Source organism: Arvicanthis niloticus, chromosome 19 (genome assembly GCF_011762505.2).
Source record: "Arvicanthis niloticus isolate mArvNil1 chromosome 19, mArvNil1.pat.X, whole genome shotgun sequence".
NCBI lineage: Eukaryota > Metazoa > Chordata > Mammalia > Rodentia > Muridae > Arvicanthis > Arvicanthis niloticus.
In genome coordinates this window covers 15,696,253-15,715,826 of record NC_047676.1, presented here as the reverse complement: position 1 = coordinate 15,715,826, position 19,574 = coordinate 15,696,253, and the positions used below count along the sequence as shown (strand labels likewise).

Genomic DNA, 19,574 nt, shown 5'->3' with positions numbered 1-19,574 from the left:
AACTTCCTGCTGGGACTTTAGAGATGAGGCTTTAGATAATGAAAACAGATTTGACAGACTAAATCCTAGGCTTAATTCTAACTGTAAAGTGTATTTGTAAATCCTACAGATTTTAGCAATGAAATAGTTCAATAACATTGCACAGTGATATCTACACAGTTTGTAGGATACTAAAATCCATTGTCACTTTAAGATTTAAATAACATTCCATTTTATGTATATGTGCATAGATATTCCGTGATACATTGTATAAATTTTTATTGTTTTCACTGCATTTTCACTTTCATTAGTGTAATAAAAATGTTTAGATTAGAACATGCATGCTTCCTAGTCCATTTATGATTCCTGGTAGTAAATATTGTGACAGGCCTTTATTTGATATACATCTTCATTATATATTTAATCATATTTTAAAAAATAAATCTTTCACCAGGAAAGAGTACACTGATTTGATTTTTAGTATCAAACAGTAAGCTCTGAAAACATATATATTTAAGTAGCATTATACAAACAGAGCAGGTATATTCATGTATTTAGATATAGATGCATATAGATATACTAAAATATAGATATATTTGTGATATATGTAATATATATGCATATATATACACTCATACACACATACACACGAAACCATACACATAATATATATATATATATATATATATATATATATATATAACAATTTAAAAAAGAAGGAACCATGAATTTGACAGAAAGAAAGGGTAAGAGAGCTGATACATAGTATGTAAGAGAATTAGTATAAAAGCAATGGAATGGGTAAATAATGTATTTATATTTTAATCTCAAAAATTAAAAAGAATATGAATTATTTTAAAATAAACATATTGAAAATTATTATTTAATCATATTTACCCAATCCTACTATCACAAAACTCTTGAAGTAATTAAAGAAAAGGGAGAAAAATTCAGTAATTCAAGGCTTCAGAAGCTTCAGCCTTGGGTCACTTGGTCAAGCTGCTCTAAGTCTGTGGTGAGACAAAGCATCATGGACAAGCTTGGTGAGAAAAAGTACTCACCCTGTGGAAAGCAAGGTGGAAAGCAAGAACGCAGAAAAGAAAGGTACAGCTGTCATACCTAAATTCCTCTCAGCAGCATCCTCTTGTATAGGTCTTGCATACCTTGTGTCCACAGGCTGGTGACCAAGATTTTACTACACTTGCTTCAGAAGTCATTAAAGAATTATGCTCTATTTCTGTGTTTTAATTTTTTTATTACTATTTTAAAATTTTTATTTTTGCCTTCATTGTATTATTTTAAATTGTTTTTGTAACAATTTTTCCTTCCAAAATGTATAATGAATTGCATATATATATATATATATATATATATATATATATATATATATATAATGGTTTTAGGGGACATATTTGGTATGGTATTAATTGAAGACTGTAAGGAGAAATTGCATATGGATTGATTCGATCATGACTATGTAGCTTTTAATGTATCTTCTGATGCTCTTTCAAATTTCACAGAGCATTGGCATTGCAATATAGTCATTTTGTTTGAGACACATTAGAAGCCCTAGGGAGCTTTTTAGTGGTTTTTTTTTTTTTTTTTTTTTTTTATTTCATTTCTTTAGCATTGTCAGCTGCATAGCAGTCAATATCCCCATAGTTTTATTTTTGGCCTTCAAATAAGAACTCGCAGCTGGTGCTGTAATGTGCTTAATTTCGCCATCGAGCGTAAACATTTAAAATTCTGTTTTTATCCACAGGGTTTCAAGAAAACATTTAGTGATTTCTCCCATTCCTAAACAAAATAGTGCACACATAATCGCCCCTAAGTTACAAACCAAGCATCCAACATCCTCTAATGGATGCTGTAGCTACAGTGCCCTGCTGAGTCACTTAACTCCTGTCAAGGAGGAGCTGGGACATGTTTTTATTCTACGGAGGCTCTCCTTTCCCCTACCAGTCAAATCTCAGGGTCACCAGCTACTGACATTTATCTGGCTTCACCTGACAGAATCGTGCTGCTCTCTGGCTGTACACTTTCAGAGCGTGAATCCTGCAAAGTTAAACACTGCGCGGGCCATCTGACCCTGAAGTAGGAAAGTGTGAATTTCTACCACAGCAAGGAGATTTAGTAGATCTTTCAGTATAAATAGAAAAATACCCTTTTGTTCTCTCGGAATGTTTTAGACATTGGTGATATGTGGCGTTGTTTTTGTGCAGTAGTTTTAATCCACTTTCCAATCCTGGATTTACCAGCCCACAGTCTCTCACCTTTTATTCTTCTGCTCACAATGAGAACAAAAAGAAAGCTGGTTCATTCTCTGGAAAAAAAATTATAAAAAGTCATATAAAAACCATTCCATACATGTGTCTTTGCTTTCTGCTCCTGGAGACATAGTCAGTCAGCCCTATTTTACCTTGTTATATTCATTGCAAAGAACCACAACAAGGCAGGAGTAACCTGCCCAACATTTACATAGAGGAGAGTTGAGCATTTGAACAAATTTAAAGAGTAGAAATACGTGTTCACCACAAATGACTAAAGACTTTCTTCAGGGACTGAAGATGTATTTTCTTCTTTCACTGCTTCAGCTATTTTCTTTCTTCTTTTTTTTTCAAACCCCTTATCCCCTTCTACCTCCTTCTGCTTCTATGAAAATGCTCTCCCAGCCCCACCCACTCTTGCCTCCCTGCCCTGGCATTCCCCTACACTGGGGCATTGAACTTTCACAGGACCAAGGGCCTCTCCTCCTATTGATGCCCTACAAGGCCATCCTCTGCAACATATGCAGTGGAGGCCATGGGTCCCTCCATGTGTATACTCTTTGGTTGGTGGTGTAGTCCCTGGGAGCTCTGGGGTTTGGTTGTTTGATATTTTTGTTTTTCCTATGGGGTTGCAACCCCCTTCAGTTCCTTCAGTTCTTTTTCTAACTCCTCTATTGGGGATTCCATGAATTTTAACAGAGTTACTTTAACCCCTATACTAAGATTGTATCACTATGCTATATTTATGAATTGGTATTTAGATTTTTGTGTTTTACGTTTTAGGACCCAACTGCCTCCTTATTGATCACCACCTTTTCATTCTCCTTCTTTTCTTTTGAGATTCTGTCAATAAAAATCATGGAGACTGTGAGCTGACTGAACTTGTTTGTCATGTGTGAGAGGTGATATTCCTTCCTCTGCTCTCAAGTGCTGTTATAAACTGACCTGACTCCCCTACCTGGCTAATGTTTTCTTATTTTATTCTTCTCTTACATTAACACTCACATTCTTCATGAGAACATATCTTGATATCATGATATTCATTTTTGGTTCATGTGTATTTGTATTTTTTTCTGAGTGTCTTGTGTGCATTGTTGTACAGGCATATAGCTCTTTTATATAATTAATGGTCAAACAGACTAAAGATATTTTGACTATCGTTATCTAAATGTTGATAAAATCTTTAACTGCACTGTAAGAAGAGATATTTTCTTAACGAGAGTAATAGATGTTTTCTTAACGAGAGTGACAAACAGGGAAAAAAGAAACTCAGAAATGCTACTTTACTATATTTGATAAAAATGAATTTTAATTGATAGATTTCTAGTCTCATTTGAAAGTTTTGTCTGTCTATAAAACGTGTGTGTTAAGTATTGTAACTTGTATATAATTTTGCAAAGGTATTATGTATCTAAAAGAAGAATCATTAGATTGTTGTGTTTATTTGGAATTTAAAGGTTTATGAAGGGAAAGACTGACAGATGGTCAAAGGATGTCCTTACAGGGTGCAAATGAGAACACTCTGATATGTTGGATGGTAGGTTGGAGTTTTGGCAGACAGACAAGTGAGGCCACGGGATGTTTGCAAACCTAAATGAAGCAACAGAGTCCAGAGCTGGTGCACTGAAATTAGAGTCATTCTTGGGTTTTATGAAGGGGAAGTCAAGAGACAAAGAGGGAATGACTCTTCCAAAGGGCCCAGTAGATTGTGCTGTGGAAGGATTGCTTTTGGTTAGTTCGTTTTAGTTTTAATTTTGTAAAACAAGGTAATGTAATAAGAAACTAACAGAAGTTAAGTTACTGATGTCTATATCAAAACTTATTATGTAAGCAAAGCTTTACAGGAAACTGAGATAAATGTGTGTCATGTCTAGGCTTTAATTGTTAACTTAAGAATGATTCTTACAGCTGCCTCTGAGAACCAGGGAATATTGAGAACATAAAATTCTGCCTATTCATGTATCTGGATTGGGCTATACTCAGATATCATCAGATAAATAACAAACGAAACATAAGCCTCTGTTCTAATTAGAGATACACAGCAGAGAATCTCAAATCTTTCTACTGCTGTGTTGGGTTTGGAAAGATTGTCTCTGTAGTCTGTTTGCCTATGTTCCATATAAAATTTACGTTTAAGACTTCATTATAAAAAAAGGAATCCAATAAAATGACTAGGAATATGTATACATTCCTTTTCTCTTCAAGAAATTCTTTTAGTACATTCTAAGATATGTTAAATTTTAAAATGAATCTCATTACCTATTGAAAATGAATTTAAAGGATGTCTTATTTCAATTTTAATTCTATTTAGTTTACTAAAAGAAGACCAGATATTAGAATCTACTATGTGGGATTTACAAAAAATATGAACACATAGTATTCATAAAATTAATTCAAGAAATTATATCCAAACTCTATGGCCAATAATATTTTCCATTGTACTACTTTTATTCTATAGCATTCTGTCATCACTGAAACATAAATTGAAAGATAGACACCCATTCCATAATATATTTTACTATAAATATATTCATTAGAAAATAAGACAAAATTATTGATTACAAAATATTTCTTCACTCCAAAGCTCCATAAATCAACTTTTATAGTTGATATTATTGCTTATAAAAGGCTTTAAATTTCACTGATGCTAAGACATCATGGTATTATTATAACATTTCCACATAAAATAATAAATGCATGCTCGGCCTTCCAACTTATTCAGCCAATAGGCTTTCATGTTCTTTTCCGAATAAGAAATGTGTTTGTACAATGAATAAAGACATCTTTTAAAGGAGAAAAAGAGATTTGTTGGCATTTCTGCACTAAATCATAGTGCATCTGCTGCAAACACAATTACTTTAATATATTCTGGAAGAAATTTAGCAGTTTCCAGATTTACTTAAAGACATTTTGCTTATCTAAATTTTGTACTTGACAGATAGTATCCTTATTTTAAAATTCTTAGTCATATTCTTTAGTTTTATCATCATATCATGGGAATTACTCTACACTCAATTATTGGATTAAAATGCTAGATTTATTACAGTAGATGTAATGTTTGCGATATATATATATGCAGAGAGAGAATACTTCTATGATCATTTTAGCTTATGTGATAGCTCTATATTGCCTATATCAATATTTCTCTATTCATATAGTTTATCCATCCTATCATATATATATATATATATATATATATATATATCCATTTACTTCTGTCTTATGTTGGAGAGATTATATGTTTATTTTCCAATGTTCTTTTCTAAAGTTTCTTGTTCAAGTTTAGTGAGTGTTCCATCAAGTATATTTTTTCTGATTCCAGTGAAACAAGGCTATCCATTGTCAGGGCTCATTATTCTGCTATTCTAAGCCTCTCAAGGTGAAAGGCTACTGTTTTTTAAATTCTCTTTTCTTTCCAAAAGTAAGAATTTTAGCTGAAAAAAAAGTGAGACAGCTTTATGTCCCCATTTCATAAAAGTTTTCTTGAAAACTCAAAGTACCATAAACTAGTTTTGACTGCTTTTGTTGCTAATCACATTTAACTGTAATCAGGAGGTTCAGTGTTATGCTACACAGGGTTCACAATGAGGTAAGATCACTGACATTTTCTCTACAGCCTGCCTAGCCCCTTCCATTGCTGTGGTGGAGAGTGGGAAAGAAGCTTGCAGCTTAATTTCAGCTTGGTTTCTGTGTTCTCTCTAAACAATGTTCAGTGAGAGTCTTACTGTCTAGTTGTGTTTTGTATTCAAGATCAATGGAAAGAAGGTGACCTTAGAAACCTGCTAAAATAGTAGAAATGCCTCCCCCAATCTCTCCTCACCAGAGTCTTTCTGTCTCAGAAGTTTCCATGGCTCTCTACTGGCTTCATGCCTTGTGCCCTTTAACTGTTTCAGCTACTATGTCCGTGTCCAAAACATTTACTGTCTTAGCTTCTGCTCTTTCATTCCACTCTATTCCTGAAGTTGGATCTATTAACTCTTCAAATCTGTCCCTCAATTTGAGAGTATTTGCTAATTCTGTTAATAAATGCCCCTTTGTGTTGTATTGTCCGTTTTATAACTAAACAATTTACTTATATCTATTGTGTCCGTGAAAGGAAATGTAAATCTTTAATGGCAGATTTACTAAGTATATTTTGTTTTGCTTATGTCTGTCATAGATAACACAGCCAACATTCTGACAAGGCGGAGGAGATTTAGTCGAACTATGCAGGATGTGTATTATCTGCCCATTATGATCTCTGATGGTGGAATCCCCTCTCTCAGCAGCAGCAGCACCCTCACCATCAGGGTTTGTGCATGCGAGAGAGATGGGCGAGTGCGGACCTGCCATGCAGAAGCCTTCCTGTCCTCCGCTGGTTTGAGCACAGGAGCCCTAATCGCTATTCTTCTCTGTGTTGTCATTCTTCTTGGTAAGCGACTACAACTGTGATAAGTATAGCAAGTCTATGAGAGAGTTGAAGAGTACGCAATGCATATGTGGATAAGAAAGATGGCAGCACAGATTTTCTGGTGGTGAACTTTCACAATGCTGAAGCTATAAATATTTTGGTAAGGTGTGTATATATCAGCATACTTTGAGATGAGCCACAAAAAAATTCATGATACGTTGTGTTAAAATCACATAGCTATTGATGCTTATATGTGTGTGTGTGTGTGAGTTTCAGTCGTACTATGGAATACTGTATCTTGTACAGTATACCCGGAATATTTGTGCGGTTAATACCAGAGAACCACTTTGTACAAGCGACATAGCAAGAGAACATGTGCAGAAATGAAAGACAAGAACAGTCCTGGGTGCAGGTATATTGAGATTGTTTTTAAAAATACAAGTAGATAAAGGCATAGAACAGTAAAACAATCCAGAAAAAGGAAGGGAAAGGGAAAGGGAAAAAGTGGAAGGGGAAGGAAAAGGGGAAGGGAAAGGGAAAGGGGAAGGGAAAAGGGGAAGGGAAGGAAATGAGTAATATAGAGTGTATGAAAATCAAAAACCAAAATGGGGCCAAAGGACAAAAAAAAAAAAAAAATGAGTTATACAACAGATCTACAGATACTGCCAGGAGCAACTTAGAAGTTAAATTGCTTTATTAGCAATTATTTGTGACATTCGGCCACAAGGCACCTGGTGTTTTACTGCATTATACCAAGACCTGATTCATCACTGAATTAAGAGTTTTCATTTAGACTTTTATAGTAAGACATAGAATAGAAGAAAGCAGGAGTTAGACCTTTGAAATTGTCTTCCTATGTATATTCATTGAAAATTTGCTAATGTCTTTAGGCATCAAAAATGTATTTTTTTGTCTTTAAAAAATAAAAAAAATCACACAGATACACACACAAACACACAGAGAAACAGATGCACACACATGCACAGGAGTGAAACAATACCAAACAAACAAACACCAACACAATAGTGGCAGCAACAGAAGCTATGGAACATTTAGTACTCTAGAGGATGTCAGAGAATCCAATGAGCAATCTTGATGTTTTCCAAAATTTTGTTGTTTAAAAAGTTCATCTGGGAGAGACGTGTTCTTTTACTTTCATTTTTATTATCATATAACTAACTCTGTTTATATTTTAAGAAAAATGTTGCTGGGCGATGGTGGCGCACACCTTTAGTCCCAGCACTTGGGAGGCAGAGGCAGGCGGATTTCTGAGTTCGAGGCCAGCCTGGTCTACAGAGTAAGTTCCAGGACAGCCAGGACTACACAGAGAAACCCTGTCTCAAAAAAAACAAAAAAAAAACAAAAACAACAACAACAACAAAAAAAAACAACAACAACAAAAAAAAACAGAAAAAAAAAAAAAGAAAAATGTCTTTATAGTGGTTGAAAAATTTTGATATTCAGGTAATTTTGAAGTAAATTATGTTTTTACATTTTTATTTTTCTGTATCAGCTTTCATTTCATAAAAAATTTAATCACTCTCTATTAACATATTTTATTCTCTAGGATAACTTGTACATTTGCAAATATTACATGTAATGCAGAAAGAATGAAATAAAGCTATTTGATATGTTTGTATTTAAAATAAAATGTTTTCAATGATTTTGGAAAATATTATAGAATTATCATTTATGCCTTCATTTAAATAATCATGAGTTTTAATTTATATCTTTTATTGATTTGTTACTATTTAGAAAACACAAGTCACTAGACACAATTTTGTCATCTATTATTTACAACAATTTCTAATTACACTGAATTCTCCAGATAAATTGGAGTAAAGTGAAATTTCATCCAACAACCTGAAATTCTAATATTCAATCTTTAAACCTAAACAAATTGTAAAATTAATATGCTGAAATGGAAAATTATGTCATTTATAATTACAAACATATAAGCAGCTATGTAAAACTAGTTTTGCTTTTTATCAACAATTAATTGCGAGCTCAAGGCTTTTCTTTCAGATGTTCTTCTCTTTATACCTAAACACACACACACACACAAATATCGACTAAAAGAATATTAATGACATCACTTATATTTCATAATGCTTATTTCTATGGGGTTATAAAGAAACTTGTTTTGTCATCTATATTTTGTCATCTTATATTTTATTTACATATATACTGTTCACCAGACAGTTGTGTTTGATATCCACAGAGCCCAACTTTAAAGGATGCACATTCAGGTTGTGGGTCGTGTCATTTTGTTGCAAGCAGATTAAAAATCTTAATTATTTTAAATAAATAATATCATTATTTTTCATATAATATAGTTGATCACATTCTTTTCTATCTCTAAGTTTATCCTAGATGCTCTCCACTTCCTATGCAACTTCATATCCTCTCTCTGTCTCTGTCTTTCTCTCACCCATATACAACCCCCCTCACATACAAACACATTGGGTGCAGTTTTAAGTGATATAACTTATGTAATGAATGGGGGACCATTTGGAGTTGTATTCTGTGATAGAACTAAAGTTAAGTACTTAAATTAGGAGATCCCCATTCTCACTGAGGAGCCTCGCATTGATTTTCAACATTATTCATTTATTGGCCAGAGGCACCAAAATAGTTCTTACAGACAGCAGCTTCTCACAAACAGTGACCAATTCAGGAGATGACAAATATTCTGACACACTATTAGTGTCTCCAAGATCACTTAAGAGCACATGGATTTGGCGTACTCATTCTCATACTGTTCAGTAATCTTGAATATTGATAAATATTAATAAATAATTATGAAATATAAATTATTAATATGTAATTGATAAATATTAATCAATCAGATTAGCATAGATTAGGTGGTATGAGAATGAACTGAGAGTGCTATAGAGAGGGAGGCAGAAGTAGGGGGAAGGGAAGAGAAGAATGTGAGAGAGTAGAAGTCTGAGCAGTTACTGCCAATCTGTTTTCAATTGAATAATCCCAAGAGACTCTCAGTATCTGACTTGGAAACTTTTCAGTGAAAACTGCCATGACCAGAGGCTGCCAATAGCATTTGTGGAGCTAATCAAAATAATCACTGTGATTGCTACTTCATTTCTACCACATTTAATACCAAGATATTTTGGCATATAAAAGAATCAACAGACATTTAGCGATAAACACATCTGTGTTCATATCCATTGACAGAGAGTATGTTGTGATTCAGCATACAATAAAAACAAATGCAATCCACAAAAGGGTTATGGATAAATCTGGAAACCCCCAAACAGTCCAAATTTGAGCATGATAAAAAAAAAATTCATAGGAAATTTAATGTAAAAAGCCTGTGCAAAGTCTAGTTACCCAAATTTGCATTTTCTTGACAGTAAAATTAATAAATGAAGCAGAACAAATTTACATAATTTTTGTTGATAAAAATATCGAATCAGGGTGGCTGGAAAATTATCTTAACATGTAGTAGTAGTTGCTTTCAAAAATAAAAATAAAAATCAAACCTGTCTTCAATTCCCAGCACTACTGCTGTCTCCATCTGTGATGCCAATTCCAATTCTGGAGGATACAGCATCATCTAGTGGCATCTGTAGGTACTGTGTGCAAGTGATGCACAGGTTTGCATGCTGTGAAAACATCCATACACCCAAAGTTATACTAAATAAGTAATTTAAAAATATATAATATTAGTTTCAAAATGTAACAGCATGTGTAGGATGGATGTCTGGTGTTCAATCCTCAGAATAATACAAACCAGGCATGGGAGAACACATCTGAATCAAAGCACTCATGAGAAGCAGGGGGGAGAATCAGGAATTCAAGATCATCCTGCTTTATAAAGCAAGGCTGAAGAGGCTTGAAATACATGAGAATACACCTCAAAATTGCTTAGTTAACAATAGCAAAAATAATCTCAAAGTCTTTGTAACTTTTCAAGCTAAGAGAATAAAAGTAATTCACCAACTAAGGAAAAGTAAAAAAGAACTAAAACATGTCAAAAGTACAACAAATTATTGGGTTTCCATGCTAGGTTGTACAACTAAAATCTACTTTCGAATATCCCAGGATGATTTATAATACTAAACAAAGAAGGCAAATTCACTCCTTTTATTTATTTTATAAAAACATGACTCTTTGATATTGTATTTCACAAGGACATATTATTAAATTCCATACCCATATTATATTCATAATTTCAAAGAGTTGTTTATTATTTAAATACCTTAATTTGATTTCCAGGGTTTCAAAAAATTATTTGTCTCTTTCAAAGTTCCATATAAGTAATATCTTTACTCATGATCTTAAAATGATGTGCTTTTGTTTATAGGGTTGGATATAACTGTTTCAGTTTCAAATGCTCAAAATGTTCTCAAGAAAAATTAGGTATAGTACTAATACTAAACCTGAAATTATTTTTTAGAAACACTTAACAATAATGTTCTTAGAAATGTTATTTGTACCATAAGGAGTCACTAATCACCTAGCATAATGCTGTTTTCATGGAAATGTCTTTGTTCAACAATCAATCAAGGTTCTGTGTAGAGTATCTACTTAATGTCATCTGCTCCAAGAATATGGGTTTGTCAAATATGAGTCAGAACAGCTAGGGCCTGATCTAGTCTGTTTGTTTCAATTTTCTTCTCTGTTATAACTTGAATAAGCCTGTATTTAGAAAGACAATATATATCATATGAATATAAATGGCATGTGAACATAATGAATATAATGTCACTCTGAAAACTATGCAATGGGATAATTATCTGTATTTTTAGTAATAGTATGTGTGTATCAGATATGGGAGTCACTGGTTGTCAATAATTAACGCCTATATCTATATGAAAAACCTTAGATTCAAGGTTTAATATCTCCTTTTATATTTTAAAACAACACATTATCTTGAGGAGATAGAAGTTGGCCCAGCACTTAAAAGTACTTGTTCTTCTTGAAGAGGACACCTGTGCTTTCCAGTATCCATATTAAAGCATAAATTGGCTCCAGCTCTGTTTTCTAGTGTCCATGGACCCAGATATGCATGCAATTCACTTACATAATGCATGAATAGAAAATGTGTGCATAAAATACATTAAGTAAATCTAAAAAACACACTCATCTTGAATATTTTCTTAACTTTTGCATAATAAATACACATAATAAGTCACAACCTAAGAAACACAGTATTATCCTCCACATTTAATCATATAAATGTGATACGCCCATGTATTTAGGCATTTACAAAGAAAAGAATACAAATGATCTTCTTAAGTCTGTAATTGTGTTTATATTTTTGCTTTTAAAAATGTGCATACGTTTCTATAACAAAGCTTAACCAAAATCCTTTTTTATTTGACTGAGTATAAAGGCATAAATCACTGGGAAATGACTGAAGCCAAGTGACCAGGAATTATTTCTATGACTTTATCCAGTGATTGCAACATTAGTAACTACTGTTGGTGAAAGATCCTAAAACACAGTCTCATTGATCATGTGTTTAAAAGTGTGTGTGTATGAACTAGCATATGCACACAATGTTGTCATCATAGAGTGGGAAATCCTACTACACATATCTTTAGCCTGGGGTTGACATTGTTATTTATGCTCTCAGTTCTATCTAGTATTCTTTTCAGTAAGACTGGAGCTTGTTGGACTATTGTCCCCTCCAGTTAGTCTCTGATTCTTCCCTTTATAGTTGAGTAGACTCTAAGCCCTTCTGTGAGGAAGACCTAAGTTATAAGAGGACTATCACAAAGTGAACAGTTTCTATATAGTATAAATTATGTATAAATAAAGTGAAAGTATCCTGCAGCTTTACAGAAAAGGGTCAGATATTAGGGCCTGATAATGTAATTCAAAGACGTAAAATACAAGAGAAACCATATATAATAAAGCTGCGTTGCACTGATTTTCTACAAAAGGGCCAAACCTTAACAGGTTAGAAAACTTTATAGAACTATTTCCTGATTTCTGCGAATCTCCATAAAATGATTATGTGTGGATTATTAACACAGATTTTCTTGTCCAGTCAAAAGTTTGCATTGTTTTCTTTCCATCACAGTAGGAAATGGAAGGTTATTGTTTATAATGCAGTGAGAGTCAAGACACAACACTTAGCAAATGAGAATATTAAATTTTCAGAGATCAGCAAATCTACAATGATACATTGAGGCTATCAGTTTAGACAGTCTATGAAATAGCCAAATGTTTGTAGCATTATTCAGTAGTGTGCAGAGCAAGGTGGTGTTGCTATGTGATCCTAACCCTACAGGGTGTAGAAAATAGGAACTGGAAACTACTGATAGCCAAACCGATGTCCTTCTCTCTGTTAACTTCATCCTATTTCCATTTTCCTTCAGCCATTGTGGTCCTTTTTATCACCCTGAGACGCGGCAAAAAAGAGCCCTTGATCATTTCAGAGGAGGATGTGCGAGAGAATGTGGTGACCTATGATGATGAGGGAGGAGGGGAGGAAGACACAGAAGCTTTCGACATCTCAGCTTTGAGAAATCCTTCTGCTGCGGAGGAGTTTAAGTACCGCAGAGACATTCGGCCCGAAGTGAAGCTCACGCCTAGACATCAGACATTGTCCACCCTGGAGAGTATAGACGTTCAGGAGTTTATTAAGCAAAGACTCGCAGAAGCAGACCTGGACCCCAGCGTGCCCCCTTATGACTCTCTTCAGACTTATGCCTACGAGGGTCAGAGGTCAGAAGCTGGGTCTATCAGCTCACTGGATTCCGCAACCACGCAATCGGACCAGGATTATCAGTACCTTGGAGACTGGGGGCCCGAGTTTAAAAAGTTAGCTGAACTCTATGGAGAAATAGAATCTGAAAGAACAACTTAGGGGGTTAATTTTTTTGGAGCTATGTAGGATTTGCTTCCTGACCAAGTGGAGATATGACCTCAATATGACAAGGAAGTCGAGCGGAAACAGTACTTGGAACTGAGCAAGCTGTACACGGCTCCTGTAGAAACAAGTGCCCTTTTTATGATAAAATAATGGGTTATTTAATTGGAAGAAAGTAAAATATTAAAAAATAATAATAACAGAGAAAAAGCTATTGTTCCTTGTGTATATTTTCAAATGCTCAATAAAGTCTATGGTACTGTTTAATTAAGAATATCAGAACAAAGCCAAACAGTGAATATTTATTTCATGATGTTGTGACTTATTTTTCCCAAAGCAAAATTAAACAAAGGAGGTTTAAAAAAATCACTGTCAGATCCTTACACTGGACATGGAAACACACAGAGGTAGTCATAGCCTCCTTTACAATTTTCTGGGTGGAACTTTGAGACCTCTAGTCAGTTATTGTGACAGATCTCACTATCCTGTTCCTTTGCTGAAATTCCATAAGGTATCCCCTACATTCTAGGCAACTCTGACATGGACTTGAATATCCCGTTTTCCTCAGCCCTCCCCATGTCTGTTCTCCACACAGAGCTGATGGAGCAGGGGGATTTGCTGCCCACACTATGACATATGCAACTTCAGTGCGCCGGACATGCACTGTTCTCAGCGTGGAGACCAAGTTCTCTGTCCTACCCATCATACCTTATGTTAACAGGAGACACAGTTTTAAAATTGATAGAATGAAAGGACTCTGGTCATCAGATAAGTCAGGGAAGTTTCGATTTAAAATATAAACCTCATCCTGTTTAGAACATCCTTTTCAATCTATTTTTATTCCCTTTCATTGTTAGTACATTTATACCTTAAACTGGTTGACTTTTTTCCCCCTCTGACTCGTTTATACTTCGCCATGGTTCACTATCCCCACCTTAGGTAGTCTTCTGTAATGTGTACGTCACATAGCCTGATCAGGTTGTAGCATCTCTTACTCTTTAGCATCTTCCCTCCTTCTCAGTTACCCTCATTAGTCCTTGCACGTGTGGTATTTACAAGAGAACACATAGGAGCAGGCCAAAGAAATGAGGAATCACTCAGATGACACCCGAACAGATCCCAAGGGTCTCTGTATTTCAGGGTCCCCAACTGCAGTATAGAAATAGCAATGGTTTCCCTGCCTACCTCACAGGGCTGTTGTGAGGACAAAGCAGGCACTTTAGAACTGTTTTGACAAGCGCAAAGTGTTCAGCTACCTGAAGGTTTGCACATACCTAAATGACCAATACTATTAGCTTCAACATATAGACATATACATTTCACTAGACAACGATCATTGGATGAGAAAATTTTATGAAACCTTCAACAATGAAGCTACTGTTAACATGAATATGTAATATAAAATATTAATAATTTTAATATTTTCCAAAATCTCATTTTCTTTATAACCTCTTGGGGCTTTTTAGACTTTTATTTAAGGAATATTTTGTTCCTGTGTTCTGGGGGCTTTATGTAAAAAGGAAATAGAACATTAAGGTACTAAACTTTGAAATTACCTCGTCTATGTATTCCTCATAAATTGGAATTTTTAAACACATAAGATATAAACTATTTGAAGGACTATATGTTTTTCATTTAATCTTTAAATTTATTATAACATAATGTCCCCAAACATTCTATGGTGTTTTCTGATTCCACCTTTGTGCAAATTTTGGGACTGTGCCTCTGTTTGAAACTGCCTTGTGCTGTCATATTCCAGTTTTTGAGGTTTGCGAACTGAGTTTAATTTGAATAACTCTCAGTTTGTGTTCTAAGCCTGAGGAATAAAGTGGAATTCAAGCCTTTTACAACATCTTAGCTTCCTGAATGCTGCTTTATCCTTTAGAAACCATAACAGGACAGGATGCAGTTTTGTGTATGCCTAAATCAAAAAGCACAGAGAGGCTGGGGGAACAGCCTAAGGCTACTCATGGTCTGATTCTGCTAACAAGGAAGCATCTTTTACCTGAGGAGACTGTACTCCTTGTCCAGTGCAGTGCATCTAGATGTTATTCTTTACTCCGAGAGGACCAGGAGAGTCTGGTTTTAACATTCCATTCAAGTTTTGAATTGAGATTTTGCAAAATTTACTAATATTTTAAATATATAAATATATTCACCAGGTTATTTAACAAATGAGTGCTTACAGGATGAAACTATGTGCATCCTTTCAACTCTGTGTCAAAGTCAAAGTCTACTATGTGGTTATGAGTATTAAAATCTTTCCATAGTTTCTAGGAATTAGGGGTTATACTGCTATCTAATTCTAAATATGTATTAATTATACTGATATATTATTTTTAACTCTCTGATGTAAATCTAAGTATAAAGATAAATATGGTCCTTTTCTAGTTTGGAAGTACTTTTATCTTTTATTTCCCATAAATTTTGTTAATAAGGCCAATGCAGGTCCTATATTTGATATGATCTCTGAAAGTAAAAAAAGTTGTTTAATTATTTTAAGTACAAACCAGATTTCGTGGTTCTATTTCTATTCTCTGAATCAAAAAAATAGCAATTAAAAATTATGCTCTGTAAATTGGTCACTCACTTATCCCTCAATAGGTTATTTTTCTAAACCTGTAGTTTAATAAATATGAAAGGAAGGCTCCCACAGAGTGAAGATAGCTTTTTACGCAGGTACTTTTTGCTTTCTTTAACTGCAAGAAAGAGCTACTGATTCACACACCACTGATGCCTTGCAGTATGTTTTTCAAATCAGAGTTGATACTTAACATTAATACATTAACATTAATACAGCGTCAATTTACTATCAATGTACCACTTACTATGTGGACATATTCTATTCAAATGGAGGTTTATAAAACTAAAGAAAATACTAACTGAAAATATTTTTCTTTACCTTAGGTTTTTCTTAGCATTTATTAGTAGTGGGCAGAGATTGAGAAACTATTTTTCTTTTTGTAGAAAGCACTAAAAAGGGTATGTCAGAAATGCATGCTGTGATGAATCTGTTGGAACACTGAATGAATTTCAACGGGATTAAAGATGAAATTGTGGCTCAAGGTAAAGCCCCGTACAGAGGTAATTGTGATTGCCAACAATATAGCATGAGAAGGAAATGACTGTGAAATCAATTGCCGACACACACATGCGCTCATATCTTGTTGATGAGTATTTGGAGTTGAAGATATAACTCAAGAACAAACACTTGAAGTTAACTTCTAAATGTGTTTCCAATATAAGTCCATAGTGGAGGCTTCACTATGGATAGATGATTCAAAATGAAATCATTTGGTTTCATCTAGCTCAATACACAACTTTCATTGTTGTCAGTTTGAAGATAGACTACAGGTATGGTAAAGCAAATCTGTGCATGTAGAAAAGTGGATAAATTATCACATAGGTATTAATCAGAATTTTAGCACTGATGTTTTCATGGACAGAACCTAGCTACTGAATTCTAATGAGGGCTTTGATAGCCAGTACACTGGCCCTTAACTAGAAATATATTTACAAGACAGTTTTATAGTGAGCCAGCCATTTTCACAAAAAAGAAAATAATAATACACTTACTCTAAAATACTTGCGGCTGTTTCCTACAGACATCACCCCAATAGATTTATTTGCTGTCTGGTTCTCAGTTCAGCTGAATATAGAAAAAAGAAACCAAGATTCACATAACTTATATCAGACTCAATAAAAATCATCTGTTAAATAATCAAGAGAAAAGGCCATGCTGAATCCTGCACACTGGGGTAAGTTATTATCTGTGAATGAGAACAGGCTTTGTCAGGTACTTCAGAGTACAATTGAACAGCTTTGGAAGTCCTGTGCTCACACTCTTGAACCGTTGAGAGACCCATGATCTAAGATCAACTGTGCTTAACATTATGGTTTGATGTTCTATTCTTACTTCTATTTCAATTTCAAGAACAGAACAAATATACTAAAATATGTGCTGAGAAGATGATGGCTTAGATTCAAATTAACTCTCCCTATCTAAAAAAAAAAATATCTTAAAGAAACTATATTATTTTAACACTTATTTTCCACCACACGTTAAAAAATGTATCTTGTCTGAAACAAAAGATTAGAAATTTCATATATAAGGAAGACCATCAGCACTTCAAAATGACGAACAGAGAAGGCAATAGCTTTACTCAAATCTTCTAAATATATAATTTTAAGATGAAAATATAAAATCAGATGCAGTCTACTATCTCAAAACATCCGTGAGCTATTGAATAGTAGAATATGTTGGACAGTTACTTTTGATAATAAATAAATCAGAGGGTAATAAATCGGCGAATAGAAGAGTTCTTTTGAATGATTAGTGAAGAAAAATAATAACAAAAACTGTATTATCCTGAAGAATGACTACTACTTCTGTGAGTTCAGAGAAATGATGAAATTTTGTTCTTCAGCATGGCAAAGACACCACAACTTATTTTTTCTCATCTTCCTATTTTAAAATTGAATTAAAGATTCTTATATGCAAGTTCTGCAGTTACATCATTTCTGCCCTGCTCTGTCCCTATTTAAATAAGAGGACTCAGGAGGCAGAATCAAAAAGATCTCTGTGGGTTCAAGGCCAGCCTGATCTATAAAGAATATTTCAGAACAGCCAAGACTACACAGAGAAATACTGACTTGGGTGCTTAAGGGCACAAGGGGGGGGGGGGACCAAGACCAAAACAAACAATTAAAGAGCACAATAGGACAATATTCTCTTCTATTACCATACCTCATTTTCTCGAAATTCTCATGAAACTTTTCTAAAACTGATGAGAAGCTATGCGATGTAGAAAAATTAAAGTTTTAAAAAATGATTTAAATTCTACAGACCATTGACCATAGTGGAATTAAATAAGAAATAAATAACAAAGGATAAATTTAAAAAAAGAAAGCTATAGAATTAAATATTCAAATGTAAATATTTGGAAACTTGCCAGAGTACTTGTAAAGACTCCATAATATAAAACATATTACAATGGAAAGTAGAAAATATACACAGTAATAACAATGAAAATAAGACATACTAGTAGTCATACTTTGAAGAAATTATACACATAAGCATGGTCTTGATAATGGTCCCTCATTCTTAGACTCCCAACAGCAAAAGGCTCAAGTAGGAAATTATGAGTTTAGGGTCAGATTGAACAAACAAACAACAAACAAATCAAGTTCTAATTCCAATTCATCAATTTGAATTTTAAGGCGTTACATGAAATGAATAAATTCAAAGAGAAATTCATATATCTGAACATATATTAATTAGCAAGTAACATGTGGACTGAGAAGGTTGTATTATACATCATATGTTACACCTATTATACATAATATATATATCTCATATATTATAATATGATATATCATATATTTGTATATGTTGCAAATATTAAAAATAAAAGGGCAATGGAATTACTAAAGAGCAATGGGGAACACAGAAAGTTTTATATGGAGGGGAAGAGACATGAGCGATCATGTAATCATAATTAAAGAGAAAATTGAATCTATTATAATTAGCACTCATATTGTATAAACTGTCACACTGTGAACACCAAAAACATGTTTCAAAAACTTACATCCTGGTGGCATGTGTTACCATCAATATTATCAAAGCGTCTTTCAAGAACACACAAACACACATGTATATATGTATAAAGTAATTTCAACTGAAAATCAAAAGAGGTTTTACAGGTGCTCTGGGGGGGGGTGCTGGGGGTGAGAAACAAGGGTAGCTAGGAAGCATCTTAGGAAGAAAGGAAAACTGTGTTTGATCTATGACATTGGGATTTGTGGGAGCAGGGTATTAACACAGGTGGCGATGAGGACTGCAGAAAAAGGAGAAAGAAGAGGGAACAATGGAGAAATTATCCAAAAGTAGAGTGTTCCACATGGACTAGAGGAGACAGACAGAGAAATAAAGACCTTATAAATGACCAAGAGAGGACCAAACCTGCCCCAGATGATTGGATGAAACTCCTTCTGTAACCTTGTTCTTAGTTGATTTTTTTCTCTATGCCCACTCCCAGAGAGTGGACATAGCTGGGCTTAACTTTTAGAAACCTGCCTTTTTTTAATGAGCCAT

At 34.0% G+C, this 19,574-nt stretch overlaps 1 protein-coding gene across 6 annotated transcripts in view; it reads left to right on the top strand.

The window, feature by feature from the left end:
• Positions 1–13,599, top strand: part of Cdh18 (cadherin 18) — a 796,539-nt gene extending 782,940 nt beyond the window's left edge. For 4 of the 6 annotated variants that reach the window (XM_076916405.1, XM_034523568.2, XM_034523569.2 and 1 more), the window contains 2 exons: positions 6,406–6,657; positions 12,987–13,599. In XM_076916405.1, coding sequence (XP_076772520.1) covers positions 6,406–6,657; positions 12,987–13,477 — 743 coding nt within the window. In that variant the 3' untranslated portion in view covers positions 13,478–13,599. The remainder of the gene's footprint in view (positions 1–6,405; positions 6,658–12,986) is intronic. The other 2 variants (XM_034523571.2, XM_034523570.2) reach the window with 2 other exon arrangements.
• Positions 13,600–19,574: the final 5,975 nt, after the last annotated feature.